At 58.5% G+C, this 22,535-nt stretch overlaps 1 protein-coding gene across 3 annotated transcripts; it reads right to left on the bottom strand.

The window, feature by feature from the left end:
* Positions 1-1,230: 1,230 nt before the first annotated feature.
* On the bottom strand, positions 1,231-22,267 carry UBAC1 (UBA domain containing 1). Of its 3 annotated transcripts, none has more exons than XM_055400068.2 (10): positions 21,942-22,263; positions 17,620-17,740; positions 16,781-16,854; positions 13,390-13,497; positions 12,433-12,535; positions 12,047-12,155; positions 9,981-10,191; positions 6,878-6,964; positions 5,852-5,990; positions 1,231-1,786 (listed from the first exon to the last, which is right to left on the bottom strand). In XM_055400068.2, exons 1-10 carry the CDS (start codon positions 22,077-22,079, stop codon positions 1,671-1,673), a joined length of 1,206 nt encoding a protein of 401 aa, XP_055256043.1. In that variant the 5' UTR covers positions 22,080-22,263; the 3' UTR covers positions 1,231-1,670. The 3 variants fall into 3 exon arrangements, with proteins under 3 accessions (XP_055256043.1, XP_088697169.1, XP_088697168.1); XM_088841043.1 differs by lacking the exon at positions 1,231-1,786 and adding an exon at positions 1,815-1,996 and having other exon boundaries at positions 21,942-22,266; XM_088841042.1 differs by lacking the exon at positions 1,231-1,786 and adding an exon at positions 5,460-5,672 and having other exon boundaries at positions 21,942-22,267.
* Positions 22,268-22,535: the final 268 nt, after the last annotated feature.

Below are 22,535 nucleotides of genomic sequence, written 5' to 3'. Positions count from 1 at the left end.
GAGTCTTCTCCAAAACAATTTGAAAGCATCAGTTCTTCGGTGCTCAGCCTTCTTTATGGTCCAGCTCTCACATCCGTACCTGACTACTGGAAAAACCGTAACTTAGACTATATGGACCTTTGTTGGTAAGTGATGTCTCTGCTTTTTAATACACTGTCTAGGTTTGTCATAGCTTTCCTTCCAAGGAGCAAGCGTTTTTTAATTTCATGGCTGCAGTCACTGTCCATAGTGGTTTTGTTATAGAGGGAACGTTAAGTCCAAGGGATGCAAAGCCCACCGCCCACCCTGCCATGACTCCCGCCCAGCCTGGCGGTGAGTGGACTTGGCCGCAGAGCAGCGAGGCCGCGTGTGGGCAGTGCCCTACCTCCCACACCAGGCGCCTTGGGCCACAGGCCCCACTGCCAAGGCCTCCCCTTGGGCATCTTTCCCATGTTGCCGGGTGCCACCTGAGACCCAGGTGGGGCTCACGGGAAGAAAAAGTCCTCCAGGAACCACAGTGAAGGGCGTCAGGCCACAGGGCTGTGGGCCGGCTCATCTTGGATATCCCCCCACGGATGGGTGTGGCGGGCCTAGCGCAGCCGTAGCTCAGGGCCCCCCCCAGAGGACACTTCACAGGAACAAGAGCCCAGGTGGGCCATCAGCGCCCAGGAGACACCTCGCTGCCACGGTCCTGGCTCTCCTGACCTGGAGCAGCAGGGCGGGAATCGTGTCTGAGGAGAGCTGGCTGTCCAGGGGGATCCAAGGGACAGGATCTCTTCAACCAAAGCACACGGGCTGGTGGCTCCAGCAGCACACGGGGGTCTGAAAAGGGGCTCTGATCCCTGCACACGTCTCTTATTAAGGGGCCCCTGGAATACGTGCCAGGAAAGAAGGCGCCCTGAGGCCTATGAGGCCCACTCGCACCTGCACACGTCCGTACTGTGTGCACCAGGCCAGCCCCAGACGGCACGGCTGGTCAGTTTCTCATTTAAATACAGAGAGTGTTTACATCCTTAAAAAACCAGCCAGGGACGGGAAGAGCAAATCAACTCTGGTGCTCAGCTCCCACCTCAGAGACAGGGACACGCGGTCCCTCCACCCCAAGAAAAACATGAGATCTGGCCACAGAAGCGTGCAGGTGCCGGCAGCAAGCGTCCCAGGGGAGGCAGTGAGCGCGGTCTCGGTGGGAACAAGAGCATCACCAGGACGTGTGCCCCTCCTCCCCAGCTGAAACCAGACCGAGACACAGAGTTGGAAAAGGGAAATTTATTAAAGAGAAGTCATCTGTGAATTCTACTCGTTAGTACCTTTGACGGTAACACTTTGGATTGAAACATGCCTTGTTTCAAATGACAAGTGGACTCTACAAGCAGCGCCTACGGTCAATTCAAGTAGCGGTTCAAGAGCCCAGGGGGACGCTGGAGGGAGGCGACCCCTTCCCGGGGTGGCAGCCTTGTCTGTAAACACTGACAGAGGCTGTAGGTGCGACCGAGCGAGCTGCTACCCGAGGCTTTTCAGCAGGAAGATCCCAGCAGGAGTGCGGTCCTGGTGCCCGACACCCAGGGCAGGGGCCCCTCTGACCCACCTGCTCCCCTCCCCCAGCCCAGGGGCACCCTGGGGTCTGCACGCTTGCCCCACCCCTTGGGCTGGGAAGAAGAGGCCCTCCAGGCCTGGCGGCTGGAGTGCGCAGCCTACGTGCGGTTCAGGGTCTGGAAGATTCTGGAGATCTGCAGCATCACGGGGCCCGTCTCCGGGTCGTTCATCCACTGGGTGCTGTTCAGCGGGTTCTCGAGCATGTCTTCAAATGCTGTAGGGACACGCAGAGCTGCTGGGGGACTGCACCCCGCACGCCCGACACATGGCGGCGGGAGCTGTCCTCCCGGCAGCTTCCGGGTGAGCGGGGACCGGGAGCCCCACTCAGACCCCTGCCCCGCGCGCCTCATCTGCGGACTCAGAAGGCGGCATGGTCACGGTGGGGGGGTGGGGCGACACACCCACGTTCCCTGGCGCAGGGACTCTGGAAAGCAGAGTGACAACAGCTACGAGGAATCCTACAACAGCGACAGCCCGTGACTCAGTGACTCCACTCTCAGGCCCGCCCGGACAGAAAAGACTTATGCAAGGATGATGCTGCCAGCTTAACAATATCCAACTGGAAAAATCAAACTGCTCAATCTTCAGGAAATGACTTTAAATTTAAAAAACCCAGCACATTAAAAATGAGCAGTTCTCTGAGATGAAAACATTGAATTTTTAAACACTTTTATAAAGCGATCCCCTCACCAAACAAAGGTGCCTCTTAGCAAAAAAGCTCCCCACCCAGACACACGATGGCCAACTTGGTGGAGAGCAACCAACTGCAGGGCAGACGGTCGCCCTCAGGTCTGGGAAGGACGGCTTTACGCCCGAGCTCATCATGTCAGCCAATGTCAAATCATGTCCGTGAAAGTGGCCCCCAGTTTGTGGGCTCTCAGCTGTCCAGGGTCATGGGAGCCCAAGCCACGGGCTCGGTGGGGAAGTCTGAGCTCGTTACGTTTACAACCTGATGACCCTCCCAGCCCTGAAGTGTCACCAGGCCCCCCAACTGGAATTTCAGCAAGAGGACCCACAAAGACGACCCGGCACACGGGAGGACGAGACACAGAACGCGTCTCGTGAGGTGAGGAAGCCACGCCCCGTGCCTCCCAGCAAGCGGAAAAATCCGCTCCAGGAGGACAGAGCTGCAGAGAGAGACAGAAACAGCAGTGAACAGGAAACCACGGAGGCCGAGAGTCACCCGAGGAAGGATGCTCTGCTGTGCGCCTCAGGCACTATTAGAGCTGAGGAGTGCGTGCGCGACCACGGAGGGCCCCGACGTGTAGAGAGCTGTGACAGCCCTCAGGGCGACACGGCAGCTGAGCCGGAACGGCCAGCGTTGACAGGCACAAGGGAAGGAGTGTGCGAAGGCCGGGAGAAAAGTGTTCAGAGGGACACATGGAGCTGTTGGTCCCTGTCTGGGGTAGAGGGTGGGAGTGGGGTTTCTCGCCCAGAAAGACCCATCAATTGCCAAGACGTCACCAGGCGCTTACACGTCCACATTCTTGGACTTGCTCATTTGCCTTCCAGCTGCCTGTCCTTAGGCACCCAGAGCTGCACCCAAAGCAGCGGGTCCAAACACAGTTTACTGCAGGTGGAAGTTCAAAAGCAACAAAATGGAACACCGTTTATTTTTTTTATGAGAAAAAATGTTTTACTGAACTATAAAAGCAAGGTGATTGAAATTTATTTTTAGAATTTGTTTTCTTTCTTAATTCAGGATGTTTCCATTGTTTTATGGAATATTAGACCTAAAAGTTCCTGGAGAAGGAAACAGAAACCCACTCCAGTATTCCTGCCCGGGAACTCCCAGGGACAGAGGAGCCTGGCGGGCTATGCAGTTCACAGGGTCGTGAGTGTCACACATGACTCAGAGACTAAACAACAACAAACAACTAAAATGCACTTCAGAGGTGACGTCTGAGGCGCTGCACTTTAGAAAGCCACGCGCCAAAGACTGCATGGCGGGTCGACAGGCAGGTGGTTTATGACCACAAACAGGGGACTGTACTCAGTTTGTTTGTTGTTTGTTTGTTGTTTAGTTTCTAAGTCATATTATTAACATAAATTAACAAATTTAATGTATTTGTTAAATGATGTGACACATCCATAGAATGAAATACCAATACTGCTACAATCTCATTTTTAAAAGAGAAAATGCATCAACTGTGATGAGAAATGAAGCACCAAAAAGCTATGTGTGGTGCGGCTGTGTCTGCTCCAGACCTTACCAGACACCAGAAGGAAACCCACCAGCTGTGGGGGGCTGGTAACTTCTGCTTCCTCAAGCTTCCCTGTGTTTTCCAAATGTTCTATAGTGCATATTTTCCTTCATTTAAAGAGATAAAAGTCATTAAAATCCCTACCAGAAATGCTTTGAGACAGTGCGTAGCTGCAGGGGTGGCCTCACCACGGGATGCTCTCTCCCGCAGGACCCTGGGGCCTGGGGTCTGGTGGGGGGACCCTGGACCAGTGCGCGTCCCGTCCAGGTCACCAACCCAGGGCCTGTAGACCGGGTGGCACTCACTCTGGGTGGTTTGTTTCAGAAATGCAAGAAACATTCGATACAGCAGATGTAAAACCACACGATAATCTCGATAGATGGCGAAAAGTCATCCAGGAAGCTGACCTCCCACTCACATCTGAAAAATCTTAGCATCTAACTAGAAAGAAAAGGGGAAATTATTTAATCTGACCAACTATGTCTTCAAAAATTGAAAAAAAAAAAAAAAAAAAAGCTTAGAGCAAATCAGCAAATCACACACTCGATGGTCAAGCACCAAAAGAAACGCTTTAGGAAAGGCTTTGGACACACCCCGGCAGCACACAGGACCCTCCTGAGGTCTCTGGGGAGGAGGGCCGTCAGATGCTTCCAGTGTAGAGAGAACTGGTACAAAGAATGGAAATAAACTCACCGTAACACACATCACTTAAGTCTGGAATTTGGGAACAAAGAGAAAAACTCCCTGCTTTATGCCACTCACTCTTCCAGGTAGATCACAGACTTTTTAAAACAAGAAAATTTAAATCTACTATAAAAAGAAACAGGTGAAAGTCTTCCCAAGTTTGGAATCAGAGGGCTTTCTTTAAAGATGCATGTCATAAATGAAACAGACATGTCCTGCTGCGTTAAGAAACAGGATGTCTGTTCATCAAAGTGATCAACAGAGAAGGCAGAAACTGACAGGGAATCCTGGAGATTTAAATATCTGAGAAAGGATTAGTGTGCAGCAGGCACGAAGAAGGTTCTGAGCGATACAACGGCAATCCAGTAGCGGAAGCAGTCAAAAAAGAGGGGTCCTAGGAGTGGCTGAAACTTCTGGAAGAGGCTGTCCTTCAGAGACTGAGGAGACGGCCAAGCATGCAAAAGCCCGCCTGGGCAGCTGCTCCTGGCAACTGACAGCGGGGCTCCCTTTTGGGAGGGCAGGCTCAACACACCCACGCCCAGGGTCCTGCCACTCTGCCCGAGGCACGGAGCCCTGGGGGAACCCTCCCCTGAGAATCAGGCACAAGAGTGCCCAGAGCAGCTCCACCAGCCCGGAAGCCGTGGGAATCGAGCAGCCATGCTGCAGGGTCAGCCATGGCCCTGCCCTGCGGTGCTGCACCGCACAGCCTCCAGGAAGCCAGTCCCAGGGGTCAGCCCAGGACACAGAGGGGCGACTGAATGGTCTGAGGACACGGACACCCCCCTGACATCACTGAGGAAGCCCCCGTTTGGGGTGGGGAGGGGGTCACTGCAGCGGGGGCTGGGGGGGGTCACAGCAGCAGGGGCTGGGGAGTCACTGCAGCGGGGGCCGCGGTGGTCACTGCAGCGGGGGCTAGGGGGCACCCAGGGACTCTAGGAGGCCTGGGTTGCACTATGTTTTTTAAAAAGACCATTTTTTTTTCAAGGTGAACAGCAGGAACGTGGTTATTAATTTTATTATCATTCTTTAGACACAAGTTATACATGCTTTTTTATATCATATCGTATCTCACAGGCAAAATGAGTGCTGAGGCAACCGTGACACAGACTAAGAGCCACCAGCCACCAGGCCTCCTCTCGGCATGGCCCCAGCCTGCTGGGTGCTGTCTACACTCTCCCGACCGGATCACTTGCTGGAGCTGGTTTTTCAGAGCTGGAATGGAGTCACTGCCCAGGAGGCTGTCACACCCGGGCAGGACCCACCCTCTGGGGCCCCGAAGTGACTTGGGCCCCAGCCCCCAGAACCCTGCAGGGGCGGCACCGCGGGTATCGCCCAGGGACATCTGCGTGGCGGGCAGGCCCCGCCCCGCCGGGCAGGAGCAAGGCACGTACCTAGTAAGGTTTTCGGGTTGGTCAGGCCCAGCTGCACCACGGGGTTGTCCAGGATGGCCTGAAACAGGGGGCTCTCGGGGTCGATACCCTTGTCCAGCTCCTCGGGAGAGGGCTTGCGGTCGCCCAGCAGCCATTCGCACTGCGAACACCAGAGGAGCAGGGTCAGCGCCTACGGTCCCCCGTCAACCTCAACATTGCAGCAGGGGCTCCAGGGCTGCCCCGAAGGCCAGGGGCCCTGACGGAACAGCCAGTCCAACCGGCTGTCCCAGCAGACGCGGGTGCCGCAGCTCAGGGCACGGCTGCAGCTCTGCAGCCCGAGTGCACACCAGTGCCCTGTCACGGGAAGTGGCTGGGGCGTGCCCTCGTGGGCTCATCCAGGAACGGCTGAAGCCCAGGCCCACCTTGCCTTCCTGGGCCACGTGGGCTGGACTGAGTCTGCTCCCCAAGGGGCCCAGCATCGCCCCCAGCCCCACCCCGGGCTCTCGGTCAGCAGTGGGCACGTGTCCACAGGGTGGCGCCATCTCAGTGTCAGCGTAACACAGTACACCAGCTTCCCACTCACCCGTGGAACGCGCACCTTTCTCTAAGAGGCAAAGCCCAGGAGTTTCTCAGTACACTGTGTGAACCACCTACCCCGCTACTGCACCTCAAACTCAAAGGAGCCGCCTGCGCGGGAAGGTGCCTGCACGCCTGGGGCGCCCAGGCAGCGCGCGGTACTCAAAGGAGCCACCTGCGCAGGAAGGTGCCCGCACCCGGGGCGGCCAGGCAGCGCGCGGTGCTCAAAGGAGCCACCTGCGCGGGAAGGTGCCCGCACCCGGGGCGGCCAGGCAGCGCGCGGTGCTCAAAGGAGCCACCTGCGCGGGAAGGTGCGCGCACCCGGGGCCCCCCCGGCAGCGCGCGGTGCTCAAAGGAGCCGCCTGGGGGGAAGGTGCGTGCGCCCGGGGCCCCGGCAGCGCGCGGTGCTCAAAGGAGCCGCCTGGGGGGAAGGTGCGTGCGCCCGGGGCCCCGGCAGCGCGCGGTACTCACGGCGGCATTCTGCTGATTGTTGCTCACTCTCAGGGCGTCGATCACTTCCTTCTCGTCGAAGCCCATCTCCATCAGGGAGACGACGGCCTGCAGGAGAGGCCACAGGCTCAGCGCCCTGTTCGCAGGCCCGGCAGCGACCGTGGGGTCGAGCTGCGGCACCTTGGCAGGGGGTGTCTTGGGGCTTCTCTGGGGGGTCCGGTGGTTAAGAATCCACCTTGCAACACAGGGGACGCCAGTTCGATCCCTGGTCTGGGAAGATCCCACATGCTCTGGGGCAATGAAGCCCGTGTGCCGCCCACAACTATAGAGCCTGTGGCGCCCTGGAGCCCGGGAGCCGCAACTGCTGAAGCCCACGTGCCCAGAGCCGGCGCTCCACAAGAGACACCACCGCACTGGGAGCCCGAGCACTGTGGCCGGAGCGGCCCCTGCTCTCCGCAACTAGAGAAAGGCTGTGCGCAGCAGCGGAGACCCACAGCGACCAAAGATTAATACATCTTAAAAAGTAAAGAAAAAACCCACCACGTTTTCTATTTCAAGACCGCTTCCCTTTGGCTTCAGGGAGACACTTGCTGGCTCTCTGAATGACAGAGGGGCGGAACTGGAGCGCTCTCCTGGAGGTTCACTGTCCCACCCAGGTACTGCCAGGTGTGTCCCTGCAACTCTCAAGAGTGGGACTGTCCCCACCACCTTGCACGGCCACCTCCAGAGGAGCTGGCCAAGCGGGAGGAGCAGGTCAGAGAAAGGGCACGTTGGCCGTTCCCATTTGAGTGGAGACTAAAACGTTAGTGATTTCTGAAACCGGGAGAGATTTTCTTCACACTTTATCTTTGAAACAAAAAACCCCTGAAATTAATTCTAAATGATTATTTAACAAGATTTAAGCTGTAAGTGAAGCGTGCTGGTTTCTGGAGGAAGCTGACCCACTGCTCTCTGTCTGGGGGTGGGGGTGGGGGTGGTGCTACACTTTCAGGACAAAAATCACGCAACACTTCCTTCCCTTTACCCCTGACTTGCAGTGCATGGCCTTTGACAAACCTTAACACTACCACAGAAAGGCAAAGGCTTCAGCAAAGTTGCAAGGGTTTCTCTTAACTCTCGGGAGGTCAGACCCTGCCCTTGAAGCCCCTGATGCTCTCGTCCCCCTGACGTCCCCCCAGGTGTCGGCTGGCTTCACGCCACTGGCCCCCTGTCTGTGTGTGGGCTCTCGCGTGGCCCTGGCACGCTCTGGCTTCGTGGACCTCACCCCATTCACCCCGCAGTCAATCTGGACGGCTTCAAAGAGAACTTGACCGAGCCAGCAGCCGCCTGCGAGGATGATCGGGAGCAGGGTTTACCTGGAGCCGGACCGTGCAGAGTGAGCATTCGGGTCAGTCTTTTCTGCCCGGAACCCCCTTCCTCTGCTCCCCTGGACCATTCCCCATCTCCGGCCTGTCAGCGCATGCTGCGGGCAAAGCCCCCCGCAGTGCTTGATATCCACATCACATAAAATCGCCTGGAGTCCACTCTGAAACCCAAGGATAGGAGGGCCTTTTCCATGAAGTATCAACATAAACCGCCTTCTCTCCTCACTTCTGTCTCCGCCCCAGGACTGTTGGGATTCCAGGTGTTCCCCACACCCTTCTTCCCAGCCTTGTAGGGAGGACCCCCATGTGGCTGCACGGAGAGGCCCTCGCACCCGCAGGCTCTGCACAGTCACTGCCCTGTCAGCGGCCAGGGTCGGGCAGCAGAGGCAGCTGAAGGTCTGTCTCAGGCCCTAGCCTTGCTCTCCAACCTGCTCTCCCCAGGATCTGAGCTAACGTCTCGTCCTTACTGGACCCTTCCCAACTGATCCAGGATCACAGACACCCTTTTGGGAAAAGCAGTGATGTAAGATGGTTAGGGACGACAACCCAGAGGAAAGGCCTGAAGGTGGTGACCAAGACCACAAACGACCGTCAGCAGGCCTCACGGGCCCCGCAGGACCCCCACCCCACCAGGGAAGGCGTGCAGCCCGACAGCAGAGCACGGGACCCGCCCGGGGAGAGGCTGCCCTTCCCGAACAGGGTCCAGGGCCCACCGACTGGACTCCCAAGAGACTAAGACGGAGAGACACACTTCCTTTCGATTGAGAAACGCTGGACTAAAGTAACCCAGGTGCTTCTGCATGGGAAAATCCCAAAGGAACAGAAACAAAGCGACAACACCCGGGCCTCCCCGAGGGTGTGCCCTGGGAGACGGGGGGCTGGGGCCCAGCATTGTGCATGGGACGCAGACCTGGGGGCCATGCCAGGGGGGAAGCGGGAGCTGGACCCCAGGACCCTGAGCAGGGTCTGCATCCCACAGAGAGGGCCCCGGCCCCGCAAGGGACACTCCACACAGCCCACGAGCCCTGCTGACAAACACGAGAGCCGGCCCCTATCCAAGGTCCCAGTCAACCCCGCAGACGCAGGCTCTGAATCAGATGCAGACTGCACCCTATGGCCCGGCCACGCGGGTTCGCACAGAAACAAGCCCACAGGTGAGCCCAGGATGAAGCATCAGGCCCTGAGAAATTGGGGCCACAAGCAAAATCAGAAGGACATGAAGAATTGGAGCCCCAATGCCTGGAGCTGAAGAGCTGTGATCTGAAAGTAAACAGGATACGCTCACAGTAACAAAGGCATCCAAAGAGATTAAAATTAAACCTAATGAAAAAACAGAATGATGAAAAAGAACAGGGAAATATAAAAGCATCAGATACAAAATGACGGTGAAAAGGTGGCTGTAAAGATGGACACTCAGGTCAGTGGGCAGAGTACAGTCAGAGACCTTGGGACCCGGGCCCTTGAATCCCCCGAATGCTGCACTGACCCACCTGATCAGCCTCCTGCTCACAAGGCAGCCCACGCAGATGGTGGGCAACCTTCCAGTCTCTGGACAGGGCCCCCACCTGATCCCACGGCTCAAGAACACTTACAAACTTCAAACTGGAGATTCCAGGCTCAAGTCAGTCCAGATCCCTCCCAGCCTTGCTCCCTGCAGGGCCGGTGGCCTGGCCTGGGGGCCACGGCTTCCCCCACAGGACTCACCTTGGGAGGACCAGCCCCCCACCTGCCAGGCGCCCCCACTGCCCATCAACACGCACCCGGGCATCAGCACGGAACTCTCTTTTCCTCCGGATCTTCTTGAAGATCTCGGTCAGCTCGTCTCTGGCCTCCTCCTCCTCACTGGTCCCGTTGGCAGGGGCAGCCTCGGCGCCTGCCTCTTCCTGCGAGGCTGGGCCTGGGAGCGGAGTGTCGATGGTGGGGTCCTCCGCATGCTCGATGAGCCACTCCATGGCCTGGGGCACCGACATGCTGCAAAGTAAGACGGGGCGGCCTCTGAGCACCGATGTGCTCCCAGTTAAGATGGCCTCTGAGCACCGATGTGCTCCCAGGTAAGACGGCCTCTGAGCACTGATGTGCTCCCAGCTAAGACGGCCTCTGAGCACCAACGTGCTCCCAGGTAAGGCGGCCTCTGAGCACCAACGTGCTCCCAGCTAAGACAGCCTCTGAGCACCAATGTGCTCCCAGGTAAGACGGCCTCTCAGCACCGATGTGCTCCCAGGTAAGACGGCCTCTCAGCACCGATGTGCTCCCAGGTAAGACGGCCTCTGAGCACCAATGTGCTCCCAGGTAAGACGGGGCAGCCCCCGAGCACCAATGTGCTTCCAGGTAAGACAGGGTGGCCCCCGAGCACTAATGTGCTCCCAGGTAAGACGACCTCTGAGCACCAATGTGCTCCCAGGTAAGACGGCCTCTGAGCACCGATGTGCTCCCAGGTAAGACGGCCTCTCAGCACCGATGTGCTCCCACGTAAGACGGCCTCTCAGCACCGATGTGCTCCCAGGTAAGACGGGGCAGCCCCTGGGCACCAATGTGCTCCCAGGTAAGACGGGGTGGCCCCCGAGCACCAATGTGCTCCCAGGTAAGACGGGGTGGCCCCCGAGCACTAATGTGCTCCCAGGTAAGATGACCTCTGAGCACCAATGTGCTCCCAGGTAAGACGGCCTCTGAGCACCGATGTGCTCCCAGGTAAGACGGCCTCTCAGCACCGATGTGCTCCCAGGTAAGACGGCCTCTCAGCACCGATGTGCTCCCAGGTAAGACGGCCTCTCAGCACCGGGGCAGCCCCTGGGCACCAATGTGCTCCCAGGTAAGACGGGGTGGCCCCCGAGCACCAGCGTGCTCCCAGGTAAGACAGGGAGGCCCCAGGCACCAACGTGCCCCCAGGTAAGACGGGGCGGCCCCCAGGCACCGATGTGCTCCCAGGTAAGACGGCCTCTGAGCACCGATGTGCTCCCAGGTAAGACGGGGCAGCCCCTGGGCACCAATGTGCTCCCAGGTAAGACGGGGTGGCCCCCGAGCACCAGCGTGCTCCAAGTAAGACAGGGAGGCCCCAGGCACCAACGTGCCCCCAGGTAAGATGGGGCAGCCCCCAGGCACCGATGTGCTCCCAGGTAAAATGGGGCGGCCCCCGAGCACTAATGTGCTCCCAGGTAAGACGGCCTCTGAGCACCAACATGCTGCAAGGTAAGATGGCCTCTGAGCAGCACCTCAGGCCAGGGAACCGGGCCTTTGCATCCCCGAGAAAAGCCTCTCTGACTTCGTGGCTTCCACAGTGCGAGCTGCCGAGTCCCGTGACGAGGATCTAATGCAGCATGGCTGAAACCCCGGCCCCGCCCTAACTTGCCATAAGGCGCGGCCAGAACAGATGCCCACGTGCAGAAAGCCATGGGAGCCAAACCCAGGAAGTGCCCATAAGAGCTTGGATCCAAAGCGAAAAGAACACAGCCCACTGACCACGCCTCGGTTACAGACAATTTCAAATCTGAACATATCGAAGGGGCAAGTAACTAACAACAGGAAACTACAGGAGACTCCCAGGACACCACCGCCTACATGCCGGGGTCCTCCTTGGCCCTGCCGGGAAAAGGCTGTGACCCGAGTTCCCGGAAGATGAGAGCACGGTGAAATGCACAACCACCGTCACACGCCACACTCCCAGTAAGCGGGTCCACCGCACACTGCCCTCTCAGACCCGGAGGCGGCCAGTGCTGTGACTCCGGAACACGCGTCCAGGTCCTCTACCAACACTCACGCACACTGGAGGCGACTCGGTCACGGGGTCTGGGGCGGAATGGTGTCACCCGCGGCGGGGGCCCAGACGTACTGGTTCAGCCGCAGGGCCTTGGCCGCCCTGGTCTCCGGGAAGCCCATCTCCGTGAGCTGCCGCAGGGCCGCCTCGTCCACACGCTCGTCCTCGTCTTCATCCAGCATGGCTGTGGGCCAGACACAGCACCGTGAGGGCTCAGGCCACGCCCAGCCACACAAGGGGTGCTTCCCCAAGTCCCCCACAGGCCCAGTGCCCCGCCTGAGCAGCAGACGTTTGCGGCTCATCTCTTACACCTCAGAAGACCTGAGACAGACCCGTTAGCTCTCGCGTGCAGACACGGGCAACGGTGTGAGACGGCAGCTAAGCCCCCGTCTACTGGCCTCCCGTGGGGAGTGTGGACAGAGACGGCCGAGGGTGGGCCTCCGCCCGGGGCCTGTGCCTACCGTTTGCCTTCTTAAATAATTCCACGGCATCCGGGTTCAGTGCCAGCAGCTTCTGAGCCACCTCAATGAGAGACACCAGGATTTTCCGGAGCTCCGTCTGGAACTGAAGTGAAAGCACAGGATGTTCAACAGATGCCTGGATCTGAAACAACAGCCCATCCTGAAACTCTGAATCTGTGAGTCAAATTACGTCCAGATAACCGAAGAGAAGGGCACCAGGGCTCTCAGCAGGGCGGGCGGGAGAGGCTGTCGCTCAGCTCCAGCCCAGAGGAGGCATCGGGCCCGTTGGCCGCTAAGCGAGCTGAGCGCTTAAGCTTCACTGAAGAAAACAGGCGGATTCTACGGCTCCACTGATGTGGGCCTCTAGTTTTCAGTGCAACCAGTCCATCTTCTCACTGTGGTGGGGGCTGCTGGGAATGTCACCCGAAACCCCCCTCCAACTGCCCATCTCCCTGATAGTGAGGCTCGGTCACTGTGAGACACACGTGCCTGCCAGCGAGAGATAGGTGTGCCCGGGTTCCGATGCCCTGGGCAACACAGAACTCTCTGGAGGAGACGCTCAGAGGCGTGTTCCTGAACTGACCAGCTCGTGCCAGAGCCTGCAGACTGACCCACAGTGTCTTGCCCTGTGGGCACCCAAGTCCTGGCCCGGCCCTGGCTCGGGAGCACTGGAAATGCTCTGCTTTAACTCAGAACCTTCCGATCCAAAATAAGCAAGAGTCAGATTTCTCTCTAAAAGGTTTTGCAAAACTCAGGACAAAACTCACATTTCCCCATAGTATCACATCCTATCGACCCTGCCTTTCAATGTCTCTTTAAACCTTTTATCTTGAATTAATATGCCTAAAAAGAGCTCCAATATAGCGCACAGAGTTCCTGCACCCCCTACACCCTGCTTCCCAAGTGCTCTCAGGAGATTTGCTCGGCCCCCATGGCCAAAGCCCTACGGGCACTCACGTCCCTCGCGCTGGTCTGCACCACGGCGCGGTCCATGCTGTGGGAGGGGAGGCTGGCGGTGGCTCGGAAGATCGCGTCTCTGTCCGGAGCCTTCTGCTCTTGCTTCTTCTGACGCGGGAGAGGAATCAGAGGATCAGACATGAGTGTAAGAGCAGCGAGAGGCAAGACTGGTCTCTGAACAAACAGCTCTAACCAGGGAGCACGCGAGTCCCGGGAGCTGGAGCCACACGCCCCGGATGAGCAGGGAGGCTTTTGGACGGTTCTGTGCATGGCCTCAGGGACAGAACTGGACGGTCGCGGCCTACTGGCCCTGGAGCATGGCATACAGGGTGGGGAAGACAGACACCGCCTCCTGTGGCCACAGAATGACCATCGCACGGTTGGGCGGGCGGGCAGACCGCAAAGGGACCATGAAGAATCCTTGGACGTGGCCTGAGAAGCCCCGAGCCCAGGAGGAGAGGCACATGCTGGCCCCGGACGGCAGGCCCAGCCCCACACCGCTTGGCTCCTGGGGTGCTGGGCAGGAGAACACAGGTGCAGGCGGGGGGCACGATGCGCCAGGCCCAGAGCGGCCAGTGACCTCCCAGGGCCTCTGACAGGGACGGGAAGAAAGTCTGCAACGGCCACGACAGAGACAGAAGCGGGAGAAAGGGTGCAGGAGACAGACACGCGGGCGGGGGGTGGGGGCCTGGAAAGCAGAGAGCGGGGCTGCACGGCGCTCAGAGAGGCCAGAGAGCAGAGGGCGGGGCTGCACGGCGCTCAGAGAGGCCGGAGAGCAGAGGATGCCGCGCCAGGTCAGCGCAGAACAAGCATCTGACTGGAAACCGCATATCTCTCAGAAAGCAGATCCCACGTCCATGGGAGTCCCAGAAACAGAACAGAGAAAACGAGGGGGTAAAGTACCAACAAGCACCCGGAGAACGTCCAGAGTCTCCAGGGTCAACGTGCGAGGAGACCGGGAGGGGCAAGACCAGGCACAGAGGAAGGCCAGTGGCGCTGACTGGCTCCCACTGCCAGCCCTGGCGACCGGGGCGAAGGCCCCAGTGAGCATGCGCGCTCCCTCAGCAGCCACTGAAGGCTGCGCACAGGGCCTCCAGGCCTCTAAGAGACGCTGGCGCGAGTCTGGCCCCACCCAACCCAGGAGAACAGGACGTCTGACTCTAGCAGGCACAAGGCCACGCCGGCCCCAAAACCCCGCTCCTGCACTCACAGCTGCCTGACCCAGGGCCTGTGAGCGGGCAGGCTGCACCTGGGGGCCAGGTCACGGCACCGGGCAGTGACTGGAGGGGCAGGGCCCTCGGGGGCCTGACCTCATTGGGCGAGTCCGTAAACAGGACGGCGGGGCTCACTGTGGTCATCGAGATTAAAGCAAGCGGGATCCGTCGCATGAGCTACCCACTGGCTGCTCTGAAGACGTGGGGACTGCAGGCCAGGAAGGAGCTGGCCTCCGGGAGTGGAGGGTGGTGCTGGCTCACAGCCAGCAAGAAAATGGGACCCCAGCTCTTCAAAGTGCCAGAGTGGGGTTCAGCCAAACCCCCGAGAAAGCCAGAAACAGAGGCTCCCAAGAGGAAGGCAGACCTGATTCCAGCTCCTGAGCACAGGGCCCAGCTGGGCCTGCCCGGCACAGACCTGGCAACCTGTGTGCTAACGGGGCTGCTGCGAGCCGGCAGGCCTGCGGTCAGGGAGTGCGCAGACGTGAGAGCCGCAGCGGGAGGCGCACGGAGGGAGCGGGCAGCCCCACGTGGCACGGCTGACGCAGACAGACGGGCCGGAGGAGCTGAGGGGTGGCTCCCGGAGCGGGCGCCAGCAGACAGCCTCACACTTATGACCCTGGTTTCAGATGGGTGTATCAGTTCAGGAGGAGAATCTGAAAAAATGAGTGGTAAGCCTACACAGAGAACAAACGAAACAAGAAAGCAATTACTGGCTCCAGGAAAAACAAAACTGCACACAAAAAGAGAGCTCACCTTCAGCAAACTGCGCAGGGCAGAGCGCGACACGGACGGAAGAGCAGCAGGGACCCGAGTCTCTGACCGAGGTTCAGAGAGGGCTGGGAGGCTGGGGGGGTAGCCACCCAGATCACCAAGGAGCAACCGACAGAGTACGAGGTTGAGAATCCAAGAACGAGCAACCCGGGATGCCGTTCAGAACCCAGGAGGAGAGTCACTGAAGACAGGGTCAGAGGCTGTGGAGCACTCGCCTCTCACACGCACGACTCAGGGGAGAAGCGCCTGCTGACTCATTACAACACCTGGAGTATCGCTTGACTCTCTAAACACACGTACTACTGTGACTTTAAAAGCGAGTTATTCACAAGAACAGGGATGACCGTTTTTACAATATCTCGTCTGACAGATACACACAGGAAAAGGTGAAGGCCATGGCCTGGCAAGTCACGCAAGGCCGCGGGCGTGAAGGGAGCCTGCCATCGACACAGTCACGGAGCTTCAGCAAGCTGCCAGCGACCAAAACAGTAACCTGAGAGCGGAGCCGCCCCGCGGTTCCAGGAAGCAGGCCTGACTCTGAGGCCCCATCTGTCTCCCAGAGATGGGCGAGCGGCGTGCCCGCACCCAGGCAGGTGTGGCTGCAGATAAGCAGGGCCTCCTCCCGCGGCGATCACACAGGAGGCCCCGAAAGAGCTTGGGCCGCCACAAGCCCAGGGCCCCGCCCAGAGAGGCTGGCCCACCTGCTCTGGGGTGAATGCTCTCCCGGGCATCTTGAAGAGTCGAGTAGGACACTCTACTCCCTGAGCTGAGCAAAGGCTGGCGTTTGCCCCTGGGCATGGCAAGCACCTGGCCTGAGAGCTGAAAAGGGCCTGTTGACAGAACACATCTCCCACTGCACAGGGGAGCCTCCTAGACTTGCTCTCTGAGGAGCAAGTCTCTAGCGCGGCCACTAAACACGGATCATGGGCACAGTGTTCCCAGGGCACCTGCATCGGGCGGGGTGGTCCTCAGCCGAGTGCCAACTCCAAGGCCGCAGCAGCCTGTCCCGCGAGAGCCAGACGGGACAGGTGGCCCCAGACTCGCCGGGAACGACTCCGTGCTGGCTGGCGCCCCGCTCTGCTCCCACGCTCTGTGTGCGTGGGTGGTCTTTAGCAACTTCCTGACCTTCTAATGTCAGGAAATGAGAAGAGGAGGGACGGGAGCTCGAGATTAAACCCCACCCAGAGAACAGGCAGCACGCTCCTCTCCGTGGCCCCAAAGCGGAGTTGGTCACTAGACCAGCCGTGAGACGAAGCGTCGGTCAACAGGCTGCCTGGCCGTGACGAAAGCCCGTGACCACACCCCCTGTGACTATGGGACCTGCAGGACCCACAGCCAGCCAGCCTCAGACGTCTCTTTCGAGTCTCCCCCGACAGAGATCGCCAGTTCCAAACTCTGAAACTCACCTTTTCTTCTGCGGAGACTTCAGCCATCTTGGGGAGGGGGGCTGGAGCACGCTTTCTGATCAACAGTATGACATCTAGGGGGAAACAGCGCGGTGAGCTGGTTACCATCTCACACCCAGGAAGAGGCACAGAGGGCGCCAGGGAGACCCCAGGGCCGAGAATGGGGCTTCCCTCTGGGCAACTCCACCATGTGGGTCCACAGAGGCCCACTCTTCCCTCAGCCCCGAGTCTGCTGCCCCTGCTCCCCTACAGGCTCCGGCCCGGCAAGACCCTGACTGAGGGGACCAGACGGGACCGGAGCGCTTGTTTGAACGGCTCTGTTTTGAAACTCCGGGAGGTTGGAGCATCTGGTCTCAACCCTCAATGCTAAGGCACCTGGGGTGCGGTCAGCGCCTGGCTAACGGTGCCCATGCCAACCAGACATCCAGGAAAGTCGGTAAACAATATTCTAGTCTTTCCAAAGCAGGCTACGTAAGGGAATTTCACAAATAAAATCGGGCTTTGAATGACACAGAAAGCCCAACTTCTCTCCACAAGCACCTCCACGCAGGAGACTCAGAGTGAATTGGTGGACGTGCATGGTAAGAGCGTCTTCCTAGAGGTCTAGAACAACCCACAGCTATGCTTTCCCGTCCCCTAAGTAAAGCCCACAGCAGCTCTAGGGACCCTGGCTCTGTGTGGAAATGGCATGAGGAAGAGTTCACGTCTGGCTTCTCCAAAAGGCTGTGGCTTTTTTATTCCAGGGCGCACACTCTGTTTCAACAAAGGAGAACGAAACCTTGTGGCTGGCGTGTCTCCCTGCTCAGCCTGCCTGGGACAGGGACCCCTCACCCCCTTACCCTCGTCCTGGACGTGCTCCTCCAGGAGGGTCTTGGCGTCGCTCAGCACCCTCTCAGACGCGGCATGTATTAATTTGTGATGGGTCACATTCTTGGGGTCTTCTAAGCTCCCAGGCGCACACTAGGAAACAAATAAATCATAGAACATATGTCAGGACAGAACATAAGTTGATCACGATACTGATAATACAGGACCTGACACCCTACGCCACACCAAGAACTTACTGGTTTTCTTATTAGCTAAGAGTCAAAGCCAAGATGAAACCAGAGAACCCTGGCAACGGTGGAGACGCCATAGTCCCTAGTCCCTGAGGGCACTGACCTGGCCACTGGGCCACCAAGTGCTCCTCAACAGGCTCATGGCTCAGACACAGAACACCCTGCTAGCCATGAGTGGCTACCTAAAATGTCTCCTTAATCTGGAAAGATCTGGAGAGTGATTTAAAGATGCAAATAGCAGGTTTGCTGTCTCCCAAGAACCTAAAGATCGAAGTGTGATCTGGGGTGTGGTCAGCGCCTGGCTAACTCTGGCCATGCCAACCAGATGCTGAGGAGCTCGGTAGACAATATTCCAGCATTTCCCAAGCAGGCTACTTCCTTGTGGGAACCTTGCTCCCCACCTTCCACCGGGGCACTCGATGAAGCCCAGCGACAGGAGCTGGTCCCTGGGGAGCAGGCCATAGGGGCCTGACCACGCAAACACCCACAAGACCCCGAGGCGGCAAGACAGCCTCGGCTCAGTCCCCAGCCCACCAAGTGACGGCCACAGGGACCCCAAAGTGAGCTACAGATGGGGCTGGCAGGGCCCGCCTGGCAGCTGGAAGGGGGTGACCTGGCACGTGGTTGTGTCACTGATTGGCAGCCCAGAAACCCCAGAACACACAATGGTGGTGGTGGGGGGCAGAGGTGTTGAAGTCAAAGCTGCTGCAACACGGGGGATGTGCCGGCCCCAGGGTCCTCACGATCCTGCTCAGCGCAGTGCGGCCGCCTTTCCACCTCCCTCTGCCATCAGACACCCCGGACATGTAACTGCTCACCCTGAGGGAGAAGCTAAGCCTGCACTTCAGCTCTCAACACTGGGGTCTGAAGACCAGCTAGAGTTTTCAGCAATCAAACAGGAAAGAGGGGTCACTGGCTTCAGGGCTACAGATGCACACGAGCCGGCCTCGGGGGGTTGGCGGGGACAAAGGTGGAAGCCAGCCAAGAGTGAGACACACTCTTGACCATGTATGACAGAGACACCCCTCCCTGGAGTCTCACGATGGCTCTGCTCCCAGAAATACTGGGTGTGCTTCTTCTAATGCTAAAATCTGCAGGCTGGCTGCTGTGCCAAGTTCAGGATGCAGTCTATGAAACACAGTTTTCCAAAACAATCCGCATACTGGCTCCTGAAAAAAAAACTGTCCTCTGCAGCCTGTCAACAGGCGCCAGGAGCAGAACACAAGCGTGAGTCACCCACACTGTGCCTGCTTATTCTGTTCTTTCCTTTGTTCTCAGCAGAGGCACTGGAGCAAGCTGGGCCCCGGCAGTGGAAAAGCCGGCCCAGAGCCCACGGCTGGGGCAGGGCCGGACCCCCGCAAGCCCGCTTCCTCCCGGAGGCCTGGAGACGGCCTTTTCTTCCTCTTGACATCAGTGTCATGTGAAGACGTGCCTTGGTGTGATCTAAGAAGTGCTACCAGCCCTGCTAGCAGGCTACGTGCTGGCAAGCCTATCACACAGAAAACACCTGCCACGTCGCAGGGGGCCACTTTCTTAAAATCGTGACCCTCCAGTTACACAAGATTATTTACTCTGCCCCGTGATCTAAGCTTGGGCTAGAGACCACCACGGTGGTCCCAGTCGACATAAAACCAAGAAGGGCAAGGCCACAGTGGCAATCCATTTCTGTGAAAGTTATGACAATAAACCTTCACCAACAAAGCTGTTTTATTCATTTAAAAATGCATACGCATAATAAAAAGTGTAAAAAAACCCGTAAAACTCCCAGGGGTCCTGCGGTGGGAGGAACTCCCAGTGTCCCCTCCGGGTAGAGGGGCAGGGGGAAGGGACAGAAAACCCCGGCTCAGGCATGCAGGGGCGGGGAACCAGGCAGGGGGAGCCGGAGTGGAGCACTGACACCGTGGTCTAAGCTTGGTGCACGGGTTTCCGGGGTGACGGTCAAGCACACAACTGGAGAACCCTGTTTCTAACTGGAAATGCCTCCTGACGGGCTCACAAGGCCGCGAACTCTGCCCCGAGGACGGCACGGGCACAGAGGTGTGAGAACTTCCTGACAGCTCAACTCTGAGTCCCAAAATGTATGCCGGTTCTCTGGTTGTGGAAGTCCCCTGCTGCTCGCCCGCCACTCGCCTCAGCCCAAAATAAAATCTGCAGAGTGGAATAAGATCTCTGTTCAAAGCAGAATAATGCTAGAAAACATCAAAGCAGGATAAATGCCAGAAAACATCCCAAATGATACGCCTCGGTACCAACTGGAATAAAAATATCAGCAGCATGATGTCAATAATTAGCCTAACAAAACTGGCTCCTTCATTAACCCTGGGTGCTCCCGAAATCCTTAGCAAGCCTCCATGAATCTAAGGGTTCTCACTTCATTTTCCCTCCAGAACATAACGTTTTGATGGTTACAGCCAATCCTTACCATTGGTGAGTTAAACTAAGTACGACACCAATGTATCCCTGACTTCCCCCAGCCTGACTCAGCAGGTGACAGGCCGCCACTGCCACATGGCTCTCTCGACTGACAATCTGGTTCTGTTTACAGGAGTGCCTTGTCTGTTGTGCCCTGGCTTTATTTTGCTTCCCGGATACTGGGCTTTTCACAAACTGAAGGTCTCTGGCAGTCCAGAAAGTCCACTCATACCATTTTTCCAGTGGCATTACTTTTTAATTAAGGTATACGCATTTTTTTTCAGATATAATACCACTGCACACTTAATAGAGTATTGTGTAAACAATACAAGTTTTATATGCTGGGAAACAAAAGATTTGTGCAATAGCTTTGTGGTGACAGTTGCCTTGTTGTGGTGGTCTGGAACAGAACCCACAGTATCCCAGCCGTGTATCTGTATGCCACTAAACCACGTTTGTTCTGGGCCATCGAGAGTCTAGCCCTGGGTGTGTGAAGACCATCCAGCCCTCAAGGGACTCCTGTGCTGACCAGGTGGACACAGCATCTCAGAAAGCTTTGCACTGGGCAAGCAGCAAGCCTTGCTCTAATAGTCTGGACGCTCAGGGGCTTCCAGCCTTCCCACTGAGTGCTGTCGTGCTGGTTTTTAGATAGCGAAATCACGCGTCACTGCGTCAGAAGTAGAAATGGCTAAAACATAGCTGCCCAAGTGTGTGAGCCCAAAGCCCCCTCCTCCCTGACGTGAGACCAAGATGCTATTCACATCCAGGGTTTTCCAGAAGGGGACTCTGGCAACCAGAATGCTCTCTGGCCTGCTTGCGACAATTACAGAACAACTCCACAGAACCATACTCCCAAAAGGACCCGACAGCATTTTGCGGGAGTCACTAAAACAATAGCTGGAAGTCTGTCCTTGGAGACCACACTAAAAGAAAGAGCCAAGGGTAGACTCTTGGTGGGCCCAGAACAAACGTGTGAGTCAATGGCACACAGGCACACTTTTTACGTGAAACGCGCAGTAAGAGGCTGTGACCGCCTTTGTCCTAAATTCTGACATGGAGATACTAGACTGTGCAAAGGGTAACAGAGTTTCCTGAGGCAGTCTGAGCCGCAGGACAGATGTCTCGGCCTGCCTTACGGAGTCCAGAAGCCTAAAGAGAGAGACAAAGGCTAGCACTCTGAGGAACCTACAAGGGCTGCTTCACGGGAACAAACTTTAAAAAACGGCCCTCTCCCCGACCCGCCCGCCTAATCCAGGTAAACGCCGAGGACAGCAAGGGTGCAAGGACCAGCTCGGCCAAGCCACACTATTTTCAGTGATTCCAGCCACGGTGAGCGGGTGCACCAGTGGCCACAGCCAGGCGCCGGCCCCCATGGCAGCTCCAGGAAACGGCTCCAAGTCAGGGGAAGGCGCTTCTCCCAGCGGGTCTCTCTCTACCTTCTTGGGCACTAACCCCCAGCTCCGGGAACCTCGCCGCGACAGCAAGCGCGGATGGATGCTGGAACCGCAGGAGGCCCCGTTCCGGCGGCGACTTGGCCTCTCCCAGCCCGCGTCCCCGACGCGCCCCGGCCTCCCGGGCTGTCTTGCGGGGAGTGAGACCAGAAGATAGAGGATAAAGCGCCCGGCCCGGAGCCCCAGCGTCCAGCGGGCGCCGGGGGAAAGAGGGAGGCCTGGAGCCGCGGCCGGCCTTACGTGTTTGAGGCAGCGCTCCTTGAGCTTCTCCACCGAGGTGTCCTCGGTCGCCTCCTCCAGCCACTCGGCGCCGTCGGACGCGCAGACGTGCAGCCGCAGCACCTTGCCCGCAAAGATCTTCTCCTCCTGCACGAACATCTCGCCGCGCCGCCTTCGCCCGGGCCTGGGGCCTGCGCCCGCCGCCCGGCCCCTGAAGGTCACCGGGGCGGGCGGGCCGGGGGCGGGGCCAGGCCGCCCGCGCGCTCCCTCGCTGGCCGCCGCCGCCCCGCCCCCGGCTGTCCCGTCGGCAGGCCGCCCGCCACTCGCCCCACCGCCCGCCCGCCCGCCCAAGCGGTCGCCCTCGCCCCGCCGCCGAGCCGCCGGGGGCGCGCTGTCGCCGCCGCGCCGGAAGTGCGTCACAGGGCGTGACCCGGAGCACGCCGGGAGATGTGGTTCTCCTGCGGCTGCCTCGCCGTCGCCGTCGCCGCCGCGCCGGAAGTGCGTCACTGGTCGCGCCCCGAGCGCGCCGAGAGTTGTAGTTCTTGGGGCCGCTTCCTTCGTCCCGTACCTGCCTGCGCTGTGCTGTCGGGGACCTCCGGCCACGCGGGAGCCGTA

The sequence above is a fragment of the Moschus berezovskii genome, chromosome 11 (assembly GCF_049115385.1).
Source record: "Moschus berezovskii isolate FMDL1 chromosome 11, NW_MosBer_1.0, whole genome shotgun sequence".
Lineage (NCBI taxonomy): Eukaryota > Metazoa > Chordata > Mammalia > Artiodactyla > Moschidae > Moschus > Moschus berezovskii.
Note: the sequence above shows the minus strand (reverse complement) of the source record. Positions and strands in the feature narration are given on the sequence as shown.

Excerpts from the sequence above, each read along its gene's own strand:
- UBAC1 (XM_088841042.1), bottom strand. The coding sequence starts at position 22,079 with ATGTTCGTGCAGGAGGAGAAGATCTTTGCGGGCAAGGTGCTGCGGCTG. Across the intron at positions 12,156-12,432 it reads ATTATTTAAGAAGGCAAACG|CCATGCTGGATGAAGACGAG; the intron begins GTAGGCACAGGC and ends TCTGGCCCACAG. Across the intron at positions 5,991-6,877 it reads ACAATCAGCAGAATGCCGCC|TGCGAATGGCTGCTGGGCGA; the intron begins GTGAGTACCGCG and ends TGGTGTTCGCAG.